The following is a 22,706-nucleotide window of genomic DNA, read 5'->3' on the forward strand; positions in this document are numbered from 1 at the left end:
AGGGCTTCCCAAAAATGAGTGGAAATGGAGGAAATCCAGAATACATTTTGCCAAATTTTCTAGCCAGATCTCAAAACTATGAAGAACCACCAGATAGTTGATCTTCATAGGTTTTATTTATAAAGTGCCTTATCTTCATCAACACAATCCAGAGGCCACAGTTCATAAAAAAGAACATCAGAAACACCAAAATTCTTTCACTTATTTTTAATGTTTATTTTTGAGAGGGGGGGAGGGGCAGAGAGAGGGACACACTGAATCCAAAGCAGGCTCCAGGCTCTGAGCTGGCAGCACAGAGCCTGACACGGGGCTCGAACCCACAAACCATGAGATTGTGACATCAGCCGAAGCTGGATGCTTAACCCACTGAGCCACCCAGGTGCCCCTTCCTTCACTTATTTTTAAATACTTGAGAAAGGTGTCTAGTGATTCTGACTATATACTCGATGTCTGAAGACAGGAAACGAATGCCGTCCTTCTTGCCCAGTAGCCCCTTCCCTTCGTCCCCGAGGGCAAGCTTGCAATTGTATAATAAATTAAAGAGAGCAACAGTGGCTAGAGGCAGGAGTAGGTCAAAGGACAAACGCATGTCTCCCCTTTACGAGGCTCTCAGGGATACAGCGATGTATAATCATAGACCGTGACCTTCACCATCCCACGATCACCCCATGTGGGTGAGACCAAACAGGCTGTAAAAGCAAAGGCCCACCCCAGCACGGGAGGCCAGACCAAGGAAAGATCTGATATGGTTGACATGGTAAGTGAAATGCAGTCAGTCCAAAAAGGAAACCCAATCATTGCCTAAAGGACACCCACATTTTGTATACTAGGAGACAAGGGGGTAGGTCATCAGACCCTTTCCAGGCTATTCTTGGAACAAAACTGAGTCACACCACCTTCCTTGGTGCCTAAACACAGCCAGGCTTGGTGAAGAGCTGCTCCCTGCCTGCCCTGGCTCTCGCTGCTTTTCAGACCACACTGGTCAGACACGGAGTATGCTACGCCCCATCTGCAGTTTCTGACTAGTGATACAAAGCACAACAGCAGAGGGGCGCCTGGGTGGCTCAGTCGGTTAAGCGTCCAACTTCGGCTCAGGTCATGATCTCGCAGACCATGAGTTCGAGCCCCGCGTCGGGCTCTGTGCTGACAGCTCAGAGCCTGGAGCCCGTTTCAGATTCTGTGTCTCCCTCTCTCTCTGCCCCCACCCTGTTCATGCTCTGTCTCTGTCTCAAAAATAAATAAACGTTAAAAAAAAAAAAAAAAACAAAAAAAAACAAAGCACAACAGCAGAGAAACATAACAGAGGAAGAAGGCACACTCTACACTCAGGCTGATTTTCATTTCGTCATCACCTGGAAAACATGAGGCATCAATGGAGAGCACACTGACATTATGCGGGGTGTCCAGGAGCTGGAGCGTTACCAGTAATCACATTCCAGCTGTCTCCCAACCCAGGAGCCCTCCACCTCTGCTGTACACAGCAATTTCCCAGGGACTTTAAAATTCCTGATGCCCAGCTACACCCCCTACAAGTTAAATCCACTCTCTGGGGTGGGAAGCCATCGGCTGAGATGTCGGCTGAGATGTGAGGCCAGCATCCTAAACTCCTGGTTTTTCTACTTCCCCCATTAAAGGTCTCAGAAGGGCAAGCTGGGCCTCCCCCACAATGTCATTAGCAAAGCCCAAAGGAGAAAACGCACCATGACCACAGGCCTTGTATGAAACCAGATGACAGAGGTGGGAAAATATCAAGCAGGCCACCAAAACTCTCAACAAAGAAGAAAAGGCCTTCGGGCTCAGGCATGCAGTCTGCCACAGTCACAGCAATGTAGCCCAGAATTTCAGGGTCCAAAGAGCCAGGTTCACATTCTGCAGCTCTAACTGACCAGTGTGTTGCTGACCAAGCCTGCCTGCCCGTCCGTAATACAGGGATGAGTCCTGCCTGCCCTACCTGCCCTAGAGAAGACTACGGGATTCAGAGGACAGAGTCGAAGCACGCGGTGAAGGACGGGCTTATGCAGACCCAATTGCTGTCCTCAGCATTACCAGCACTGTTCACAGAAGCTACTTTAGGGCTACCTCTTCCAGGAGCCCCCTCCCCAACCATGACACCTCTTTCCTGGTCTTCACAGAAACACGGAAAGGACCAGCAAGTTTCAGCATTCAGTGGAATTCAAGGATGCTTGTGACACAACAGTGAGACAAGCCAGGAGCACTCAAAGATGACAACCCCCCCCACCACCACCAAATATTGAAAACACCGGTAATGCAGAACAGTAGTAAGGGGAAATGGTCTGAAGAGTTGCAAATAAAAGAGAAAGATTTTTTTTAATTCCAGCATAATTAACATACAATGCTGTATTAGTTTCAGTTGTACAATACAGTGATTCAACATTTCTATATATCACCCAATGCTCATCATGGTAAGTGTACTCTTAATCCCCTTCACCTGTTTCACCCATCCCCCACCCAACTCCCCTCTGGCAACCATCAATTTTTTCTCTATAGTTAAAGAGTCTGTTTTGGGGGGATGTATGGGTGGCTCAGTCAGTTAAGCATCTGACTCTTGATCTCAGCTCAGGTCATGATCTCATGGGCCATGGGATTGAGCCCTGCATCAGGCCCTGTGCTGACAGTGTGGAGCCTGCTTGGGATTCTCTCTCTCTCTCAAACATAACTAAACTTAAAAAAAAAAAAAAAAAAAAAAAAAAGTATGCTTTTTGTCTTTTTTTTGTTCATTTGTTTTGTTTTTTAAATTCCACATGAGTGTGATCATATGGTATTTGTCTTTCTCTGACTTATTCCACTTAGCATTATACTCTCTAGATGCATCCATGCTGTTGCAAATGGCAAGATTTCATTCTTTTTTATGGATGAGTAATACTCCACTACGTGTGTAGGGGTGTGGGTGTGTGTGTACCACATCTTCTTTGTCCATTCATCTATCCATGGACACTTGGGCTGCTTCCATATCTTGGCTATTGTAAATAACACTGCAATAAACACAGGGGTCCATGTTTCTTTTTGAATAGTGTTTTCATTTTCTTTGGATAAATATCCAGTAGTGGAATTAATGGATCAAGTGGTGTTTCTATTCTTAATTTTTCTTAATGTTTATTTTTGAGACAGAGAGAGACAGAGTGTGAGCAGGGGAGGTGCAGAGAGAGAGGGAGACACAGAATCTGAAGCAGGCTCCAGGCTCTGAGCTGTCAGCACAGAGCCTGATGCGGGGCTCGAACCCACAAACCATGAGATCATGACCTGAGCTGAAGTCGAATGCTCAACTGACCAAGCTACCCAGGCACCCCCCTATTTTTAATTTTTTGAGGAACCTCCACACTGTTTTCCACAGTGGCTGCACCAATTTTCACTCGCCAACAGTGTACAAGGGTTCCTTTTTTCCCACATCCTCAACAACACTTGTTATTTCTTATCTTTTGGATATTAGCCATTCTGACAGGTATAATATGATATCTCACTGCGGTTCTGATTTGCCTTTCCATGATGATAAGCAATGTTGAGTATCTTTTCATCTATCTGTTGGCCATCTCGATGTCTTCTTTGGAGAAATGTCTGTTCATGTCTTCTGCCCATTTTTTAATTGGACCATGTTTTTTTGATGTTCAGTTATATAAGTTCTTTACATACTTGGGATACTAACCCTTTACCAAATGTGTCATTTGTAAATATCTTCTCCCATCTGGTAAGCTGTCTTTTAGTTTTGTTGGTTGTTTCCTTTGCTGTGCAGAAGCATTTTATTTTGATGTAGGGGAGAAATTTTAAACATTCATTCTATGCCAGATATTTTTCAGTGGCATCTGAAGGCTAGGACAAGTGTACTCTGTATTCTAAAATATCTTTAATTAATTGTCATTACTTTAAAAAATCAGAAGATGTTATGTGAATATTCTTGTTATTCCTGAAATACAATGGCACTCCTATGACCATACTCCACAGGACAGCAGAAAGGGAGGTGATGTTGGCTTACCCCCGCAGCCCACACATGTCACCAGCTCTCTGCCAGTTCCCCAGACACGGGAGTTGAGACCCCATAGAAAACTTGGGAGACTTCAGAGAGCAGGTTATGCCTCTAATGGCAAAAAAACCTTTTTAAATGACCTACTGCCAGCAAATCTAAAGAATTTGATTGTGGCTTCTCAAACTTTCTGTTGGATTCTATTATCTTCTCCCCATGGCGCCTCGAGGGACAGAGAGCCAATGACAATGCTGGCTGATGTGATAAAACCAATGAAGCTGACTTTTAACAAAATAAAACATGACTTAACCCAGCCTGGAGCAAATAAGGTGTGATCTGTTCAGGCTTTCTAACATCTTTAGGATTTCTTAAAGAAACTACCAGTGAGGAATAGCTTCTATCTTTTCAGCATAGGCTGCACCTCTTTAATTTCCAATCCTTCTGACTCTCTGCCAGTATTTTCATGTCCTGATACCCTCGAGGTGTGCCCCTTTTGAAGAGTGAAGCTGTCTTTCCCCAGAGCTGTACTGCTGGGGCAGCATTAGCTGGTTCTTAAGACTCAAGAACTCATCCCAGATTCCTTGAAACTGAATACACTACCACAATTTACGCAGAAATGAAAGAAATAACCTTGTCATCAAGCCAGAAGGCCCTGAAGTAAGAAAGCCCTCTGATATCATGATGTTCTTTGCAATCAAACAGGCAGAAAGCAAAACAGGTCTGTCCTCATTTCTGGGACTCAGCTGACCGAACAGTAAATGCACAATAAAGCAGGCCCCTCCTACAACAACTATATGAGGGCAAAGGAAGTCTCTAGTTGCACCTGGCGTAATACTGGCATCTCTAATTTGGACCTCATTTCAAAGGAGGGGAGGAGGGGCAAGAGCTAGTACACAATGCACTGGCACTCACTGTCTGAGACCGAGGCCTCATCTTGCAATCATACGATGACATCAAACGAGCAGTTCCACTTCTGTTTCACTCAAGTCCTCAAGTCTCAAGTGTCGCCTTTCTGTTCTTTTATGATTAATTATGCTTTTTAATTCAGTCTCCATTCTTCTGCACACTGAGCCCCCTCACGTTTCATGGCTCTGCTCCATTTGCGTTTTCAAAGCTTGACAAACCCAGTTCAGCACTTGAAACAGGAAGCTCTCCAACACAAGTGCCAAGAAACAAGGCCCTTAGCTGCCTACAAGCCACACAGGGAAGGGGCTTAAGAACAGCCATGTGTGCCTCTGAAAACAAACAAGTGGATAAAATCACATCACACTGAAGCTGCACAGAGAAAGCAAACTGCTGGTATTGTTCTAGCAAATGCATTATTAACACACAGCCATTGGAAGTTCCTTCAGCTCCTCAAATGAGGTCTCTGGGCCTTCCACGTTGTTCCCTCCATCTGCTATACTTGTCCCTGGCCAACGCCCACTTCCGATCTAGCTAGATGTTTCTCCCCTAAGCACCTTCCCTGATGCCCCAAGTCTGAATTAGACCCCAGCTCTCACCACAAGCTTCCGTACATAGTACCACAGGACCTAGTCCAACAAAGACCAGGACAGTGCCTGGCTTATGCACCATTACATCCCCAACATGCAACCCAGCAGCTGCCTTGTGGTTGTTAATGACTGTGGGGGGGGACGGGGTTTAGAAGGTCAACTATATTCATAATTATACCAGGACATTATTTGCCTTTTTCACTCTCATTCTCTCCCAAGTGCACAGTGGAGTTTTCCAGGGGCTGCAATGTGTGTGATGAATCGTTCTGACGGCTAAAGGAATGTGTGCTTACATACTCCTATGTTTTAGGTTTTTCTGTTTTAATTCCTAATGTGGTAAATAATAGACTTATGTAGCCCACAAAAACAAAAGCTCTTTGGGGTCCTCAAAGAGGACTGCAGAAATCCCCAAAGCCAAAAACGTTTGAGAACCACTGGTCTAGCACATGGCCTGGCACATACCCTGTCATGGTATCCTCCTCTGGAACGTTCTTCCCATCCCTAGAAGGGGCACCACTCAACACCCCCACCCTCATACATCATGCCTCGAATACACCATCATTACCTAGGGGTCTTCTGAAGCTCCCTTTGTTCCTGTCACTTCCACTAGGTCACGAGCTACTAGAGAGTAGGGACTATGCCCTCGATCGTCTCTGACCAAAGAAAAGGGCTCAATAAAAGCTCAGTAGCTGGACAAAATGTCAAGGTCACCATGAAAACCTCTGCTCTTCACCAAGCTAAGCCTAGTCAGACCACAATGTTCAACTCCTGCCATAACTCCTTACCTATAGACTTGAGCTCACACTATCTTCCTTTCTCCAAATACCTACGGTATTTTATTATCTATATAGTAAAACCAAATACTTGGTGACTAGTAGACTTTGTCCATTTATTACTGAGCTATGTCAGATTGTGCTTTGCCATCACAATATCCACGTGAAATCCTAAAAAGTACAAGACAAAATTATAATAGCACTGATTATGCCTATTCCATGCAAGCACTCTACAGCCAGGATACAAGAAGCATCTAATTTACCTGCTCTTCCATATCCATGCCTCTATCACACCTTCACTATACTAAGTACTGTGTGAAAGACTGGGATTGCAGGACAGTGAAATCTCTGCCTCGCTAATGTAATCAGTAAACAGTGCAAAGGGATCCTTCCAAGGAAAAGCTCACACACAAAGAAAGTCGTTTCCCAGCAGTGTGGAGGTTCCTCAGAAAATTAAAAATAGACCTACCCTATGACCCAGCAATAGCACTGCTAGGAATTTACCCAAGGGATACAGGAGTACTGATGCATAGGGGCACTTGTACCCCAATGTTTATAGCAGCACTCTCAACAATAGCCAAATTATGGAAAGAGCCTAAATGTCCATCCACTGATGAATGGATAAAGAAATTGTGGTTTATATACACAATTGAATACTATGTGGCAATGAGAAAGAATGAAATATGGCCTTTTGTAGCAACGTGGATGGAACTGGAGAGTGTGATGCTAAGTGAAATAAGCCATACAGAGAAAGACAGATACCATATGGTTTCACTCTTATGTGGATCCTGAGAAACTTAACAGAAACCCATGGGGGAGGGGAAGGAAAAAAAAAAAAAAAGAGGTTAGAGTGGGAGAGAGCCAAAGCATAAGAGACTGTTAAAAACTGAGAACAAACTGAGGGTTGATGGGGGGTGGGAGGGAGGGGAGGGTGGGTGATGGGTATTGAGGAGGGCACCTTTTGGGATGAGCACTGGGTGCTGTATGGAAACCAATTTGACAATAAATTTCATATATTAAAAAAAGTAAAAAAAAAAAAAAAAAAAAAGAAAGTCGTTTCCCATATGCAGAAAGCACTCCATGTCTGCTGAATGAAGGAATGAATAAATGAATCGGAAATAGCAAATCAAGAACTACAAACGTGCTCCAAAGGCTAAGAAAGACGGTACAGAAAATAAATCTGATGTATCTAGGACTGATTAGCAATAGCTCTCTCTCAAAAGTTAGAGCAGAAGAAAAGGGAAAAGGGGAAAGGCAGCAAAAAGAAACAACCACAAAATCCTCCGACTCTTCAAAATCAAAGGAGGGAGGAATTCCAGCCAAGATCAAATTATAATCAAACCAGTTCCACAAGCACTTATGTTCCAGGCAAGGAGGAGTGAAGTCCTTCCACTGATCCTTTAATTCATTTATTGGTCATTAGAAAGAGCAGAAAATCTGAAAACCACTGGTTAGTAGAAAGTGTAGGCTAAGTTACCATTACCACTGGAAATAAGCTTCCCTTGGGGACAAAAGCCTGCCTTTGCAGTGTCCCATCTTTCCTTCTCACCATCCTCCTGTTTCCAGAACTGGTCCACTACCTGCATCACAGGCTGAGTGTGACCCCACATCTCCCTGAACTCATCTTCAGCAGCTGCCCAACAGTCAACAGAATACAGGCTGCTGACCTCAGTGCTACGAGGGTCTTACAGGTCACCTAAGCTCAAGCTCTTTTAGCCTGACACCAGCCTGGTGATCAGTCATGCAAAGAAATAGGACAGCCAGAAATCACCACACCTGCCTACTCAACAGAATGGCTCCCTTTGTTCTCTGCCTGCCCCTCTACTCAAGCTTGCCACTCTGAACCAGCCACTCATTTGCTAGCCTGAGCTTCCTGAGAACATAGATCATGCCCATTGGTGTCCCCAGTGCCTAACTATAATGCTTGGCACTTCGTAGGCGGCCAATGAATGTTTGCAGGATGAAAGACTGTATGAATGATCATAATCATATACACCCACACCTCTTGCTCAAATCATCCCATTTCTATTCTTGTCCCCTTACAGTCCATTCTCCACCAGTGGCCCAAGTGACCTTTGGACAAGTGAAGTCAGATCAGGTCACTCCCATTCTCTCACTCTTGCCATGGCCCTAACTACACTCACAATAAGCCTACAACCTTACCATAGTTTCCTAAGCTCCACATGATGCATCACACTTCCTCCCACATGGCCTCCAGTATCCAGTGCATATTCCAGGCATGTTCTTGGCATAGGGCCTTCGTACTTGCTATTCCTTCTGCCTAGAGGATTCTTCTTAGATATCCCCATAGTTCATCACCCAAAAAGTCCCTTCCTGACCCCTGGTATGGTTAGCTATCCTTTTACCCTGCTTTATTTTCTTTATAGAACTTTTAACTACCTGCCATTACATATGATCTGTTTACCTCCCAGACCTGTGCTGCCCAATATGGCAGTGACTGGCCACATGTGGCTACTGAGCACTTGAAACGTGGTTAGTTGTGCTGTAAGTATAACAAACATGCCACACTTCCAAGAAAGTACAAAAAAGGGATGTAAAATATCTCATTAATACTTACTCTACTGATTTCATATTGAAATGACATTCTGAATATAATGGGTTAAATTAGATTGATAAAGTTAATTTCACCCATTTATTTTTATTTTTTTTTAATGTGACTACCAGAAAATTTTAAATTACATATGTGGGGGACACTGCCTTTCTATTCGACAGTTGTATACTAGAATATAAGCTCTCTGGGGGCAGCAACTTTATCATCCTGTTCAGCAAAGAATCTCCAAACTTTGAAAAGCACCCTGCACACACAGCTGCTCAATAAGTACTTAATGACTAAAATATCTTTCCTCTGCTATGACTCTTTCCCACTGTACAAGGTCCAGATCAAACCTCCCCTCTCCCTGGAAGCTTCCTGGGGTCACCTCACTCAGCATTCGTTCCCCCAGCAACCAGCACAGGGTCTGGCACAGTTCGATACACAGTAAGTCCAATAATTCAGCAAGTGGGGGGTGGGGGTGGGCAGGTGGGGAGGACTATTAGTCTCATATTGTAGAAGAAGGCTCTGAAACCCAGAGAAGTAAAATGACACACCCAAACTCACACAATGAGCAAGTGGCAGACCTGGAAAACAAACCCATGTCTTCCAGCCCCAGCCCCTGGCACCTGGCTCTCCACCCAAGGCCCAGGCTAGCAGCCAGGATCACACCCATAGACATGGTTTGCTTGTTTGTTTTAGCTATAACCCTAGCCAACATTTGAAATTTGGAGGATTTCAACAGTCCGTGTTCCCATTTTATTCAATACTTGAACACATGTCAAGTACAAGAAAGATATCCAAGAACAAGACAGGAATGGCCCCGGTCCTCATAGGGTAACTCTGACAATAAACCACTAAAAAAGGAAAATACACAGTTGTCCAAATTGTGATAGAAGTGATAAGGAAAATAAAAAATTGAGAAGGGAGATAGGAAATACCAGGCATGGGAGATGATATTTTCAATGAGACAACTGAGGAGGTGACATCTAACTAAGAAGGAAGAAACAGGACATGTGGACATCTGGGTTTCCACACCTGTACCACAAAGAAATGTAAGTGCAAAGGTCCTTGATGGTATCACTGGCTGGAACAGATGGAGTTGCCTCTCGAGACACAGTGTGCAGAACTAGATAGCTTCCCCTTTACAGTACAGAATTATCTCCAGGAAGTGGTGTCCCAGCCAGTAAAATAACTACGGTTTCCAGCTTTCCCTGCAGCCAGGTGTGGCCATGTGGCCAATGGGAGGTGAGCACTAGTGACATGTCTCTTCCACACCACGGAGGTGGGTGCACCTCCCTACCCTCCACTTGCCTTCCACTAGCTGGAGAGAGAGGATGGTGAGGCCCCAGAGAGTAGAGGCTCCAGGAGCACCAGCTGACTGGGAACTACACACAGTGATCTGCTTACGTGAGCAACAGATAAACAGTGTTGGTAACTTTAGTGTGAAGTCCTTAAAACATGGGAGGAAGTTTACTAGAGAAACTAGCAAGTGCCCCTCCACACACGATTACCTCCCCGACTCAGAGTTTGTAATGTGGATTGTGGAAGGCCTATCTGGTCCCATGTAGGCATTGAGTTTGTAGCCCCTGTACTACAAATTTAACAAATTATGTCTAAAACCGATCCTTGAGGGGTGTCTGGGTGGCTCAGTCAGTTAAGCATCTGACTCTTGTTTTCAGCTCAGGTCATGATCTTTTGGTTCATGTGATCGAGCCCCACATCAGGCTCTGTGCTGACAGCACAGATCCTGCTTGTGATTCTCTCTCTCTCTGGCCCTGACCCACTTGCTCGTGCATGTTCATGCATGTTTTCTCTCTCTCAAAATAAATGAACTTTAAAAAAAAAAAAAAAATCCTTGACACATCACTAAGACCTGCCTTCCCCCAAACTCACTCCAAATTCCAAACCTTTCCACCCCATCAAGGATGAAAGGTCCCCATGTGTCTTTTCCATTTGACATGTGGAACAATTAATCCAACCAAGGTCTTAACAGCTCAAAGTGTCTGTCTATATTCCAAAAAAGGATGCCAGGAGGCATAATTCCTCGATCTTTCAAAGAGAGTTATTCTAGGGGAAATGTTATCTATTCATACCCTTAATATCATATCAGGAAAGACAAAGTTGGCCCTAAGAATAAAAAGAGCTTAATTAAGATGTTTTACAAGACAACTAAACTCATTGTGCGATCTTGGACTGGATTTTAGACCTGAAGAAAGACACTATTGGGGAAATTTGGGAAATGTGAATAAGTCAGATTAAGATTCACTATTGTGAATAGTACTGTATCAGTGTTACTATGCTGGTTTTTAATTATAGTTTTCTAAGATTATAATACTTAGGGAAGTTGGGCAAAAGCCATGTGAAAACTCTGCCCTACTCTGCAACTTTCTGTAAATGTTCAAAATGAAAAGTTTTTATATATTAAAATAAAAAGAAGAAAAGAAGGACTACACCACCTGCGGCTGGGGGAGTTAGGGGGGGAATGGGAAGTACTCTGTTGTGCTGGTTCCTAGCAAAGAGTGTTCAAGCAAGAGACCAACTCAGCATTTTAGACAGGGCAGAGTGCTTGCCCAATACTTCCAGGATGCTCAGCAGGTAAGGCATAACCCCACCTCAAAACAAAGAAGAGAAAGAAGAAAAGAAAAGCACCTTATTTGGATCATCAATGTGAGTCCCAGCCCAGGACTGGTGACATTTTTTCTCACAACTGCCTTTCAATCTGATCAAGTAGAGACAGCTCACAGGAAAACTTTAGGAAAAAGAAGAGACCAAAATCTGTTTTTAAAAGCTTCATCTCTGCAATTGTTCTCACTTTTGAGCTAGTCTCCATCACCTTGAATTATTTTTTCTTAAAACCTTCCTAGGGAACTTTAAGTCCCACTAAGAGGGAGCTCACAGAGTGATTTACCTCTGCCCTAAGCAGAATTTCCAAGCAGAATCACTGTGATGGCTTAGACTCTGTTAATAAAACCCTGAAAATAAGAATCAGCAGGTGTAACCTGGCGAAAGACCATGAGGCCATGAGAGCTCAAGAAAGCAAGATCCTGAAAGTAGACATCGCATGGTAGGTTCAGAATCCTAGCCTCTTAAAAGTTGAAAAATCTCCTTCTAAGCTTGATTTATCCTCTTGGGATCATGAGCCCTCCAGCGTCTTAGAGGAAACAGGATTGACTTTCAATCTAACACAATCCTAACTTTGATGTTCTCTCGGGGAAAAAAAAAAAAAAAATCAGATTTTACCAATTTCTGTTCTGGACAATAAATCCACTACACTAGTGTTTTCCAAACTGCAGATCTTAAAATCAATTTAGTGGGTAACAACTATCTTTTATTTTATTTTTTTTTTAATGAAACAGTAGAGAATAGAAGACATCAGCATGTGGTGAGCTAATACGTGTCTTACTGCAGATGTCAGAAATACACAGTCCTGTACAATCATCATCAGCCTTCCAAAACACAAATGTCCTTCATTTTAAGTATGATGAATCCTTTTTCACAAGGTTGGGTGGGGGGGATATTTTAAATGAATCTTATATTCACAATAACTTTTATTAGAACATCTGAAATGTGTTCTCATGAAGATAAAAATAGTGTTATAAAACTGAAATTTAAAACTTTTCCTGCAGGGGCACCTGAGTGGCTCGGTTGGTCAAGCATGACTCTTGATTTCGACTCATGATATCTGGGTCAGGAGATCCAGCCCTGTGTGGAAGCTGCTTAGGATTCTCAGTCTCCCTCTTCCTCTGCCCCTACCCCCTACCCTGTCCCCCCGGCACTCTCTCTCTCTCTCTAAAATTAAAAAAAAAAAAATAAATAACTTTTCCCCACAAAGTATCTCCCTCAGATATTTATCAACCACAGACACCACCAGCAGACATCACGTTAACCAGTGATCAAGGTCAACATCACCACTAAGAAGACAGACTAACACCATGTACCCTGGCATGATGTGAAATGAAGAGCAGAATATTACTTATGTGGTGTTCTCACCAACACTGCCTCTTCAATTCAATCATGATTAAACATCAGAGAAACCCAAACTGAGGGCCATTCCACAGGCTAACTGACTGGCACTCTTTTGAAATTGAGGAACTGTCACAGACCAGAAGAAATTAAGGAGACATGGCAACTAAGTGTGAGGTAGGGTCCTACACTGGTTGCTGGAACAGAGAAAGGACAGTCAGTTAAAACTATAGTCTCGTTAATAGTCTTGTACAGATAATTTCTGGTTTGGCAGCTGTACCCTGGTTATGTAAGACATGAATATTAGGGGAGGTTGGAATTCCAAAATTATTTCAAGATAAAAAGCTAAAAAAACAAAACAAACAAAAAACACAAAACCTTTTCCTGAAAAAAGGCACATGAGTGTTTTGTCCCATAAACTATGTATCATTTAAACACAGTAAGTGCTTTATCTCCAATTCTCTAACCTTAAGAGATAAACATAATGAGTATTCGAAGTGCAATTTGTGTATAATTAACTTAATATGCAGGGAAAGCTCCAAAGCTGTTATTCTTCACCCAGGCTCCTCCTCAGCCCTCTTCTACTTCTCTTGTCCTCCTAATATCCAACAGGAAGATCATCGAAGCTCCCTTTTCCTCCTCACACAGAGCAGTGCGAGACATCCCACAGATGCTGGGTTAGGGGTTCCTGATTCCTTAAAACAGGTGCTGAGCTAGGAGTTCCTGATTTCTTGTAACAGGTGCTGGGCTAGGGGTTCCTGATTCCTTATAAGCATCCACAGACTGAAAGATAGGGGAAACAGGGAGCAAGGGAGGTGGCAGTTATTAATGCAATATTTTCTGAGTACCCTTCTCTGCCAGGCACAGTTCTAGGCTTCAGAGAAACATCCATGAGTAAGACTGACAAGGCTACTGGCTCTCACAGAATTTATGCAAGAACATGATAAAAAAGCAAACACACAAAAATACATTCATATGCACACATACATACACTCAGATAATGTAAATGCTATGAAGCCAGAAAACCAGTGTAATGTGATAAAACTGGGGCCAGGACCCGATCTTTCCCTGATCCCGAGTTTCCTCATCTATAAAATGGAGATAACAGTATTCATCCCTATAGGGCTGTTGCTAGGAATTAAATTAGATAGCAACCACACAAGCCTTAGCAGAGTTCCTAGTAAATGAATGAGCCGCTAGCAATAGTAATCGATGACAAAAATCACTGATCAGCACCATTAGTGAAAGCTCTTTCTCAACTGACTTTAAATTCTACATATCCCACTGAAATTTGTTCAAAGTGTCTATGCTGATCACAGACGTAGTTATTTCTCCCCTACTAAGCAGCAACAATGAATAATGAATGTATTTGGAAATAGAGCAGGAAACAAGCACTCAGCCCAGAGCCCCGGACAGTGAGGGGAAGCTTCCAGGTCCTGCTGGCGGGAACCTACTCTGAGCTTGATGGGAATTGGCAGGCTGAATCCAAGGGAACGATGCCCGCCTTCCCATGAAGGACTTTTTCCTGGACTGTCTCTGCAACTGGAGCCGGACGGAACGTAGTCCGGGCCACCAAAACAAACCAGAGGCTCTCAGTCCTGGGGAAGGGGTTGGGAATTATAAGGCACTATCACATCCTCCCCCAGCCGTAGGTGGGACTAGAACGTTTTCCTTCCCAAAACAAGCTTCAGCAAGACGGCTTCCCACTTCTAGAACACGCAAAAACAGCAAAAGCTATTGAAACAATTTAGAAAATTAACCATGAAATGAGGATGTATAAAATGAATCAACCTCACACCAAAGCGCTACGTATTATACAGCTGGACATTTCTCAATAACCTCTGACGCACAGACAGAAAGACAAACACACTCTGGATCTCTCACCCACAGCCTCCATGAATAAAACAAAAAGTTAATACCAAATCATGCTTATTTAATACTCTAGGTCACTAAAGAGCATTTTTAAACTACTAGTACTCATAGCTTATTTAAGTGTATTATATACATTAAGATATTTTTAAATTTTGTATATGAGAAAACACCAGTCCCTCGCTTCACGTTACTTGCCAAGTCCGTCTAAAAGAAGGGATAAAACCTCCATGTGTTCCCAATCCCGTGAGTCAGTGACAGCACGACCCTCCCTGGGGAACCTCACTCACCCAGAGCATCACAGCTGCCCCACACCCCGTGCGAGAACCTCTAGCCATCCCTACCTCCCTCCCTTGCCTCTCCCCCAGCCTTCTTTCTCCCACCCCCTACCTCCCTGTTTCCAGTTCCACTTCTTTAAAACAAAAACAAACACACCACACCTCTCCTTTGCCTCGCCCAGGTTTGTGGTGCCCAGGTGAGGGCTGGGGCCCAAGTCTGGCCATGTGCCTCACAGAAGCAGAACAGCAGTACTATTTACTGACAGTTACTATATAAGAAATTAAAACTGAGAAATTTCTAAAACATAGAACGGCACACAGAGCCACGACATCACGGTGCTCCTGGAAAACTCCGCCACGCCCCCATGAGAGAAGGGTGAAAAGAGCAACTATCTTAGTATTACTGCAAAAGTAGTTCTGACTTTGGCAACTCCCTAAAAGAATCTCAGTGATTCCCAGCTGTCCCTGGCCCATCCTGAGAATCAATGTCCTACAAAAAGAGAACTGAGTCTTAAAGAGCAAGTGTCACACAGCCAGTTACACTGTTCTGCTACCAACCCTTCCTTCTTTACTATCGTTCTCCTTGGAAACAAAGCTCACTTCCACCACATCCACCGTCACCTTCAAGGAACCCACATCCAAATGCACACCGCAGGGCTGATACTTCACCTGAGTCCCTACTGCCTGGATCCCCCACCAGCATCCAGAGCCAACTCAACTCATCATCATGCCCCTCCACCCCAACCAGCTCACCTTGGCAGCCTAACTTTGCGGGGGAGTCATTCTCCCACTTATATCCCAAACCACTCAGTCATCTTTGATTCCTGCCTCTCTGTGCACTGCTGATTAGTCTTCAGGGTGTCTCTTACAAATGTAAACAGTAGGGTATAAAACAGTGTACACATTCTGTTGCTACACAAGGAAAAAAAAGGCTGGATTCCAATGCATCAAGTTTACACATAGCTATCCCTGGATCATGGAGTTATGAGCTATTTTCAATTCGATTTCTTTGACATACTTGTCTTCAGAGCATGCATTGTTTTATAAGCGTATATTATTTTCACAGTCAGAAAATATGCTAAAAGCTTCTTCAGGATTTTGCTTGCAAGTTATATCCTTCGACTGTGCCCCTTCCTATGTTAAAAGAAAACCACAGGCCAAAATGGGAGTTACTTATGCTAGGCCAAGTCACCAAAGTGGGGCTTAATATCTAACCTAACTGTACTTTCAACCTCTCCCAGGAACATAGTCGGCCAACAATTCTCTGGTCAGCACCATGGAGGTAGGAAGACACAGTGATCCACCTAATAAAACTCTTTGTTCTCCCTCAGGGAAGATGACCTTGCCTGAAACAATCTTTTCTGCTGCTAATAAATTCTCACCCCATCCTCCTTCCTATAAAAACCTTCCATTTTGTACAACTCCTTGGAGCTCCTTACAATTTGCTAGACAGGGATGCCGCCTGATTCACGAATTGCTTAATAAAGCCTATTAGATTTTCGAATTTACTTGGTTGAATTTCAACACCTATTAAGACTCCAATCCAGTCCAGAATCACATCGTCATGGGTCATGTTTCAGTTTTTATGGTCTTCCTGCACTGGCCTCTGCCCACTCACACAGACATTTAGGCCCCGGGTCTTGCATCCCAGAGTACGATAGGAAAGCCAATGGGATAATACTAGTGCATAAGAGGCACTTAGCACAGCACTTCGCAAATACTAAATAAAAGCTCATTGTTGCTGGTCTTGGTAGCAGTTCTCCACACTGCTATTAGATGAAACTTCTGAAAATATAAAATGGCAAATGACAACCCTGTTTTAAAACCATCAGTAGCCCCCAATGCCTAAAAATAATAGCCAAGATTTACAGAGCCCTTGCTCTGGGGCGCAACAGCATTAGCAAGTGTTAGCGCACTCAGGCACCATCTCAGCCCACAAGGTGGGTCCTGTGAAGATCTCCATTTTATACTTGAAGACGCTGAAGCACAGAGCACTTACGCTCCAAGGCAGGAAGCTAAGAAGCAGCAAATCTGGGACTCAAGCCAGCTCAGTCTTACCGCCGGAGAGAACTTTCCACGATGATGGGCATGCTCTATGTCTGCACTGCTGAATACGTGGGCTACTGAGTGTTTGGAATGTGGCTGGCGGCAGTGAGCAACTACAACTGAAATCTCCCTTAATGTTAACTGAAATAGCCCCAAGCGGCCCACAGCCACGTACCGGCAGGCAAACTGGAGCATAAAAGGATAAAAGCCCAAGCTTAACAAAGGAAAGTCCTCACAACACCCTGTCTACCTACCTGTCAACTGATTCTTACAAGAAGCTTCGGTTGGTCTAAAACCCCTTGTAACTGTACTCGTTCCTACCTGCCCGGCTGTCCCCTGCCCTCTGCTCATCTCAGTGTCTGTATAATGGAGGAGCTTCAGAAATGACAGGAAGGTAGACTTGGCACAAACCCAGACCCCAGTGGCTATTATCCAAGGGTCTCAGTTTCCCCTCTGTAAAATGGGCATAATCAAGCCCTCAGTCACTCAGTTGTTGGGAGCAGGAAAGGAAGTTGCCAAGGTAAAGAAATGAGCATGATGCCTGATACATGGCAGCGTCTTGACAGATGTCTCCCACCCTTAACACCCGAGCCATCTGTTGTCTTCATCACAGATCCAAGAGACCACCCTAACACTCGTAAAATAAGACTTTAGTACACCCTAAAGCTGTCAATCCCAAAATACTACTGACAGTTTTTCTTCTTCTCTTTTTAACTTGATAGACATGACTATAGGGTCCACTTGAGAGGCTAATCCGGAAAGAAAGCTAAGAACAGTCAGAAAAGGGAAGGACTGAGGGGGGGTCTTGCCTCATTAGATAAGAAAGCACGTTAAAAAGCTATCACTTGGCCTGTTGCCAGCACTCGCAAATATTTTTTTGGCAAAAAAATTTTCAAAAACTTACTATTAAAGTTGCCATCATTAAAATGTGAAAACAACAGCAATAACAATAACTGATCCTTACAGAGCCCTCGCTGCATGCCAGGCACTGTGTGGAGGGCTTTATCCACATGCATGATCTCATTTGAACCCCACGACGGTTGTTTTTCAGACTGCCAACTGCAACTCATTAATAGATCTTGGAAGTCAATCTAGTGGATCTAGAAATAGCATTCTTTTTAACAAGACAATAGAATAAAATAGGACAGGACAGAAAATATGAGGGAACTGCATGTAACACCTCACGAATCTTTTACGTATTTACAGAACTTCAATTTCAAATGTGTCATCTTGTCAATCACAGTAACAAAATATATAAAAAAAGACCTTGCCTCACAATCTATAAGGCATGTACAATTACAATCACCATTTCACAGTTGCGAAAACTGAGGTTTAAAACAATTAAGTGTCTTGCTCAAATTTACCCAGCTTGTAAATGACAGCCAAAACTGGGACCCACGCAGTCTGCCCTCAGACCCCAGCCCCATCAACACTGGCAAATCAATGGGACAGGATAGATGGTGCAAAGGAATCACCTAGTGTTTCTGCAAAAAAAAGCAAACAACTGAAAACAAAAGGAAATGAACAAATTAGTTACCAAATCATTATTTTGTTCTCTTCAGAAGGGAAAAGAAGTATCTTGTAAAACTGTAAAACATGAAACCGATAAAAAGAAAAGGCCAGGCCTAAGAACAATGGGAGATATCACAAAGAAAAAGGCATACATAAGACATACGTACATAAGGCATAAAAAGACAATACATAAATGTTAAACTTTTGCCCATAAAAGCAATGAACAAATTAAGTTTCTGCAAACATTTTACTCATTTTCAAAAAGTACAGGGCTGACTGCCCTCCGAAACTGACTTCAGGCGGGGTGCCTGGGTGGCTCTGTCAGTGAAGCATAGACTCTTGATTTCAGCTCAGGTCATGATTTCACATTTCATTAGTTCAGGCCCCACCTCGGCTTTGCACTGACAGCGCAGAGTCTGCTTGGGATTCTCTCTCTCACTCTCGCTCCCTCTGTCCCTCTCAAAATAAATAAATATTAAAAGAAAGAAGGGAAGAGAAAAGAAAAAGAAAAGAAAACTGACTTCGAGCAAGTTAACTATGTTTCCCAATCTGTACAATGGCATGACAATAATAGTCTGTACCTACTAAGACTGTTGCAAAGATTAAATTAGATTTTGTACCACTGCCACAGAGCAAACTCTCACATAAAGTAGCTGCTGTTATGTGATGCAAAATAACAGTTCTTTCAAACCTGAAAACTACTACTTCTGCCACATAACCAAAGCCCCACCGTAGTAAAAACAAAGGCACTGCATCTTAGCCTGAATCAAGCACTGGGTGCTTGTTCGCAAGGACTAGTTACTGCAGAGGCTCCTGGCTCAGAAAGTCAGCATCCCCCTGCCATGCCTCCATCCTTTTAGAGCCAAGCTCCAACAGCGACCCTCACCTCCCAAAACTTCAGGCCTTTGCTTTCTGTCGATTGCTTCCTCTTTGCCTAAATCTCCTCTGAAGATTAACAAAACAAAAATTTTACATCTGCACCTACATCCCTACCTGCATCCTTACACATACGTCTTGGCAGACAGGAATATAATCCATAAAATAAAATCTTTATAAATGAAACTGCCCAATCAGTGGATTTATTCAATTCCAATCTTGATAGCTACCATCAAATTCCCACTAAGAAAGTGTTCAGGGGTTTTGACCCTCTATGATTTCATCACCACTTTCCCCAGCACCTGATGTTCAGTTAAGGTCCACCAAGCTCACAGATAAACAATAGTTTCTTACTGCTATTATAATGTGCATGTTTAGGTCAAGTACTTCTGGTCGGCCATTTGTACATCTCTTTCCATTTCATGTCCAACTTCTGGATCATTGTCTCTCCTTGAAACTGCCTTTTGGAAGGTTACCAAGGCTCCTGTCTCCAAGACCAAGGACCTCATCTTACTCACATCCTCAGGGCACCATCTTGGCAACATCTGACAGCAAAAACCATCACCTCCTTCAAGAGACACTTCTCCTTTCTCTGTTATGACAATTTGCTATGCTAATTCTCCTTCATGAGGGGCAAGCCAATCTTCTCCCTAGAATCCTAAAGAAAAGCATATCCCAGTATCCAATCCTTTTCTTCTTACTGTAACATTATTTTTGTAACCTGCTATATATATACCTATATATATAGATAGATAGATATACACACATAAGTATATGTATATACGTGTATGCATGCATATATATGTGCATATATATATATATGCTTTATAAAGATAAGATTTTCTCCTCCTGAGAAATCTCACTGTAATACTCTTAAATTGTCCTCCATGTGCAAAAGATTTCCAAATGTCGGTCTTCAAATCACCTGAGACATAAACCCATGTTTCTAAAAGTCTAGCGAACGCCACCAAAGAGACAGATGCCCTTCCCACACAACAGGGTCAACACGAGGGCAGCACTCACTCTGTGCCCACACGGTGCTTGTACTTGACACACTGCATCCCACTTCCAAAAAGTTATATACCAACCTCATTACACACCTTCCCCAAACCTCTTCTACCTCCTTGACCATCAAACTTCAGTTAACGGTTCTCTGTTCTTCCCCGTCCTCCTCCTTCCCATCCAAGGACCTGCCAAATCCTGTCGATTCTGCCAGTAAACTGTCTTGGTGTACATACCCAGCCTTCCCATTTCTGCCTTTGGTTCAGACCACTACTTCCTTACCTCTTGCCCTAACCCTGATACCACCACCAGAGTTCTCTGCTGAAAGCATAAATACCATCACTTCAATCTACCTCCTCAAATCACATGACTTTGGATGTTTCCTGCAGCCGCTCCATGTAACTGGCTCCAGGCCTACACTGGCAAAGGACTGCACCTGCACCATCCCTCCCAACCAGCCCCATGTTTTAGGAGAGTCCTGCCAGGGTGCAGTCCCTACCCCATCAGACAGTAGGCTCTTAAGAAGACATTCATCAAACCTCATTCACCTTAGGGGCACCTGGGTGGCTCAGTCGGTTAAGCGATTGACTGGCTCAGGTCATGATCCTGCAGTTCATGAGTTTGGGCCCCTTGTCAGGCTCTTTGCTGACAGCTCAGAGCCTGGAGCCTGCTTCAGATTCAGTGTCTCCCTCTCTGTCTCTCTCTCTGTCTCTGTCTCTCTCTCTCTCTACCCCTTCCCCCACTCATACTCTCTCTCTCTCTCAAAAATAAACATTAAAAAATTTAAAAAAACAAACTCATTCACCTTATTAAAAAAATAAAAAACACCTTATTCACCTTGTTCCCCAGATAGCACTCAGGACAGTGCCTTGCATTTGGCATGTGCTTTCTAAAGTTACTCAATACAATCTTCTAGCATGTGTTCATGTTATTCCAAAGAGCGGGAGGAACTTCTTTATACATGTAAATCCAGAATAAAGAAAAATCTTTTTAAATGGTCTAAATGACTTAGGAGTCTGTTTGTCCTGTATGACTGAATACACAGAAAAACATCCATATTCTCTTCAGACTTACAAAAAAGTCAAACTCCTTCCCTAAAAAGCTTTACAAGTAACTTAAAAATGACAAAAGCACTGGTTTACAATAGCTACAACCCAGAATGATTCCCTATTTGCCAAGAGAAAAAGGAGATTCGGGTGAGTCGAGGAAGATTCTGGCAATCACTTAATTTTATGATCCTCTGATGCCCCAATCAGCTGTCAGAACCACCAAACAATTACCTCCACAAGTTGACATGAGAAAGTGGAAAAGCCATATGGTAAGTCAAATGTCCAACAACTTGACTGAGAAGCCAATAAAAATAAATGGCCTTGTGTGAACTTGGCCTGTCAATTCAGAAGGACACATACCATTTACGTCTACTTCATTCTTTAAAGTTAAACCAATTTAAAAACTCTTCTAAAGCATCTTCCTAAACTGATTATAAAGAGGTCATTGAGAAGCAAGCACAGATTGTTTTTTCAGTGAATAAAGAGTCAAATCATTCTGAAAAGCATTACTTTGTTGAAAAATACAAGATTAAATTCTAAATATGTTTATAGCTCTTCCCCTCTGTTAACACCAGAGGATTTCACACACGTGTGCCTAAGTGTCCTTGATTTTTTTCCCCCTCTGAAGTCAAAACTTTGCTAAAGTTTCCCATACACTCTTGAACGTGAAGTTAAGAATTGCTAAGTTACTGATTAGAAGTTAGGGTTCACATTCAGGGACTCGAAATCCTCGCTCACTGAGAAATTAAACAGTAACATTACTGTTACTAGAGAACTTCTGAGTTGACAGAATTGAGGAGAGCTCCTCTGACAGCTGAGGTGTCCCATAACCACTCTCATATTCCCCCCAAAGGAGGCTACGCCTTCATGAAAGTGATCCCTTGACGCTTGGGGGGGGGGGGGGGGGGGGGGGGGGCGGCACGCAAACCTCCACAAGTTAATACGGCAGGAATCTTCTACGTGGCTTCGTGAACTCGGTACCCCCAGGGTCCCCAAAAGGGCAGGGTAAAAGGGACAGCAAAGCATGAAGTGCTCCAGGCCCCCAGAGGCCACAGCCAGGGACCAGTGGGCCGCAGACCGTCCCGTGACACTTAGGTCCAGGCTGCCCTTCGAAGGGACTTGGAGATGAGGCTCATCCGAGTGGGGGCGCATCGGGGGGCCGCCTAAGGCCTCCCCCAACTCACCTGCGATTCATGGGCCGGACCCTCACGGCCACCTTGACCGATGCCATCGCTCATCCCGGCCCGGCCCACGCGGGCTCCCACCTGCCCAGCGCCCCACGGCCGCCGGCGACTCTTGCGACTCTGCCCTCCGT

The 22,706-nt window shown here is 43.6% G+C and overlaps 1 protein-coding gene across 16 annotated transcripts in view; it reads right to left on the reverse strand.

The window, feature by feature from the left end:
- KIF16B (kinesin family member 16B) overlaps positions 1-22,706 on the reverse strand; it is a 288,972-nt gene extending 266,266 nt beyond the window's left edge. For all 16 annotated transcript variants that reach the window (XR_006200570.1, XR_006200571.1, XM_042931660.1 and 13 more), the window contains exon 1: positions 22,576-22,706. Coding sequence is in view for 14 of the 16 variants with exons in the window: in XM_042931660.1 (XP_042787594.1) it covers positions 22,576-22,622 (47 nt within the window). In the remaining 2 variants the exon portion in view is untranslated. The remainder of the gene's footprint in view (positions 1-22,575) is intronic.

This window comes from Panthera leo, chromosome A3 (genome assembly GCF_018350215.1).
Source record: "Panthera leo isolate Ple1 chromosome A3, P.leo_Ple1_pat1.1, whole genome shotgun sequence".
In the NCBI taxonomy this organism is placed as follows: domain Eukaryota; kingdom Metazoa; phylum Chordata; class Mammalia; order Carnivora; family Felidae; genus Panthera; species Panthera leo.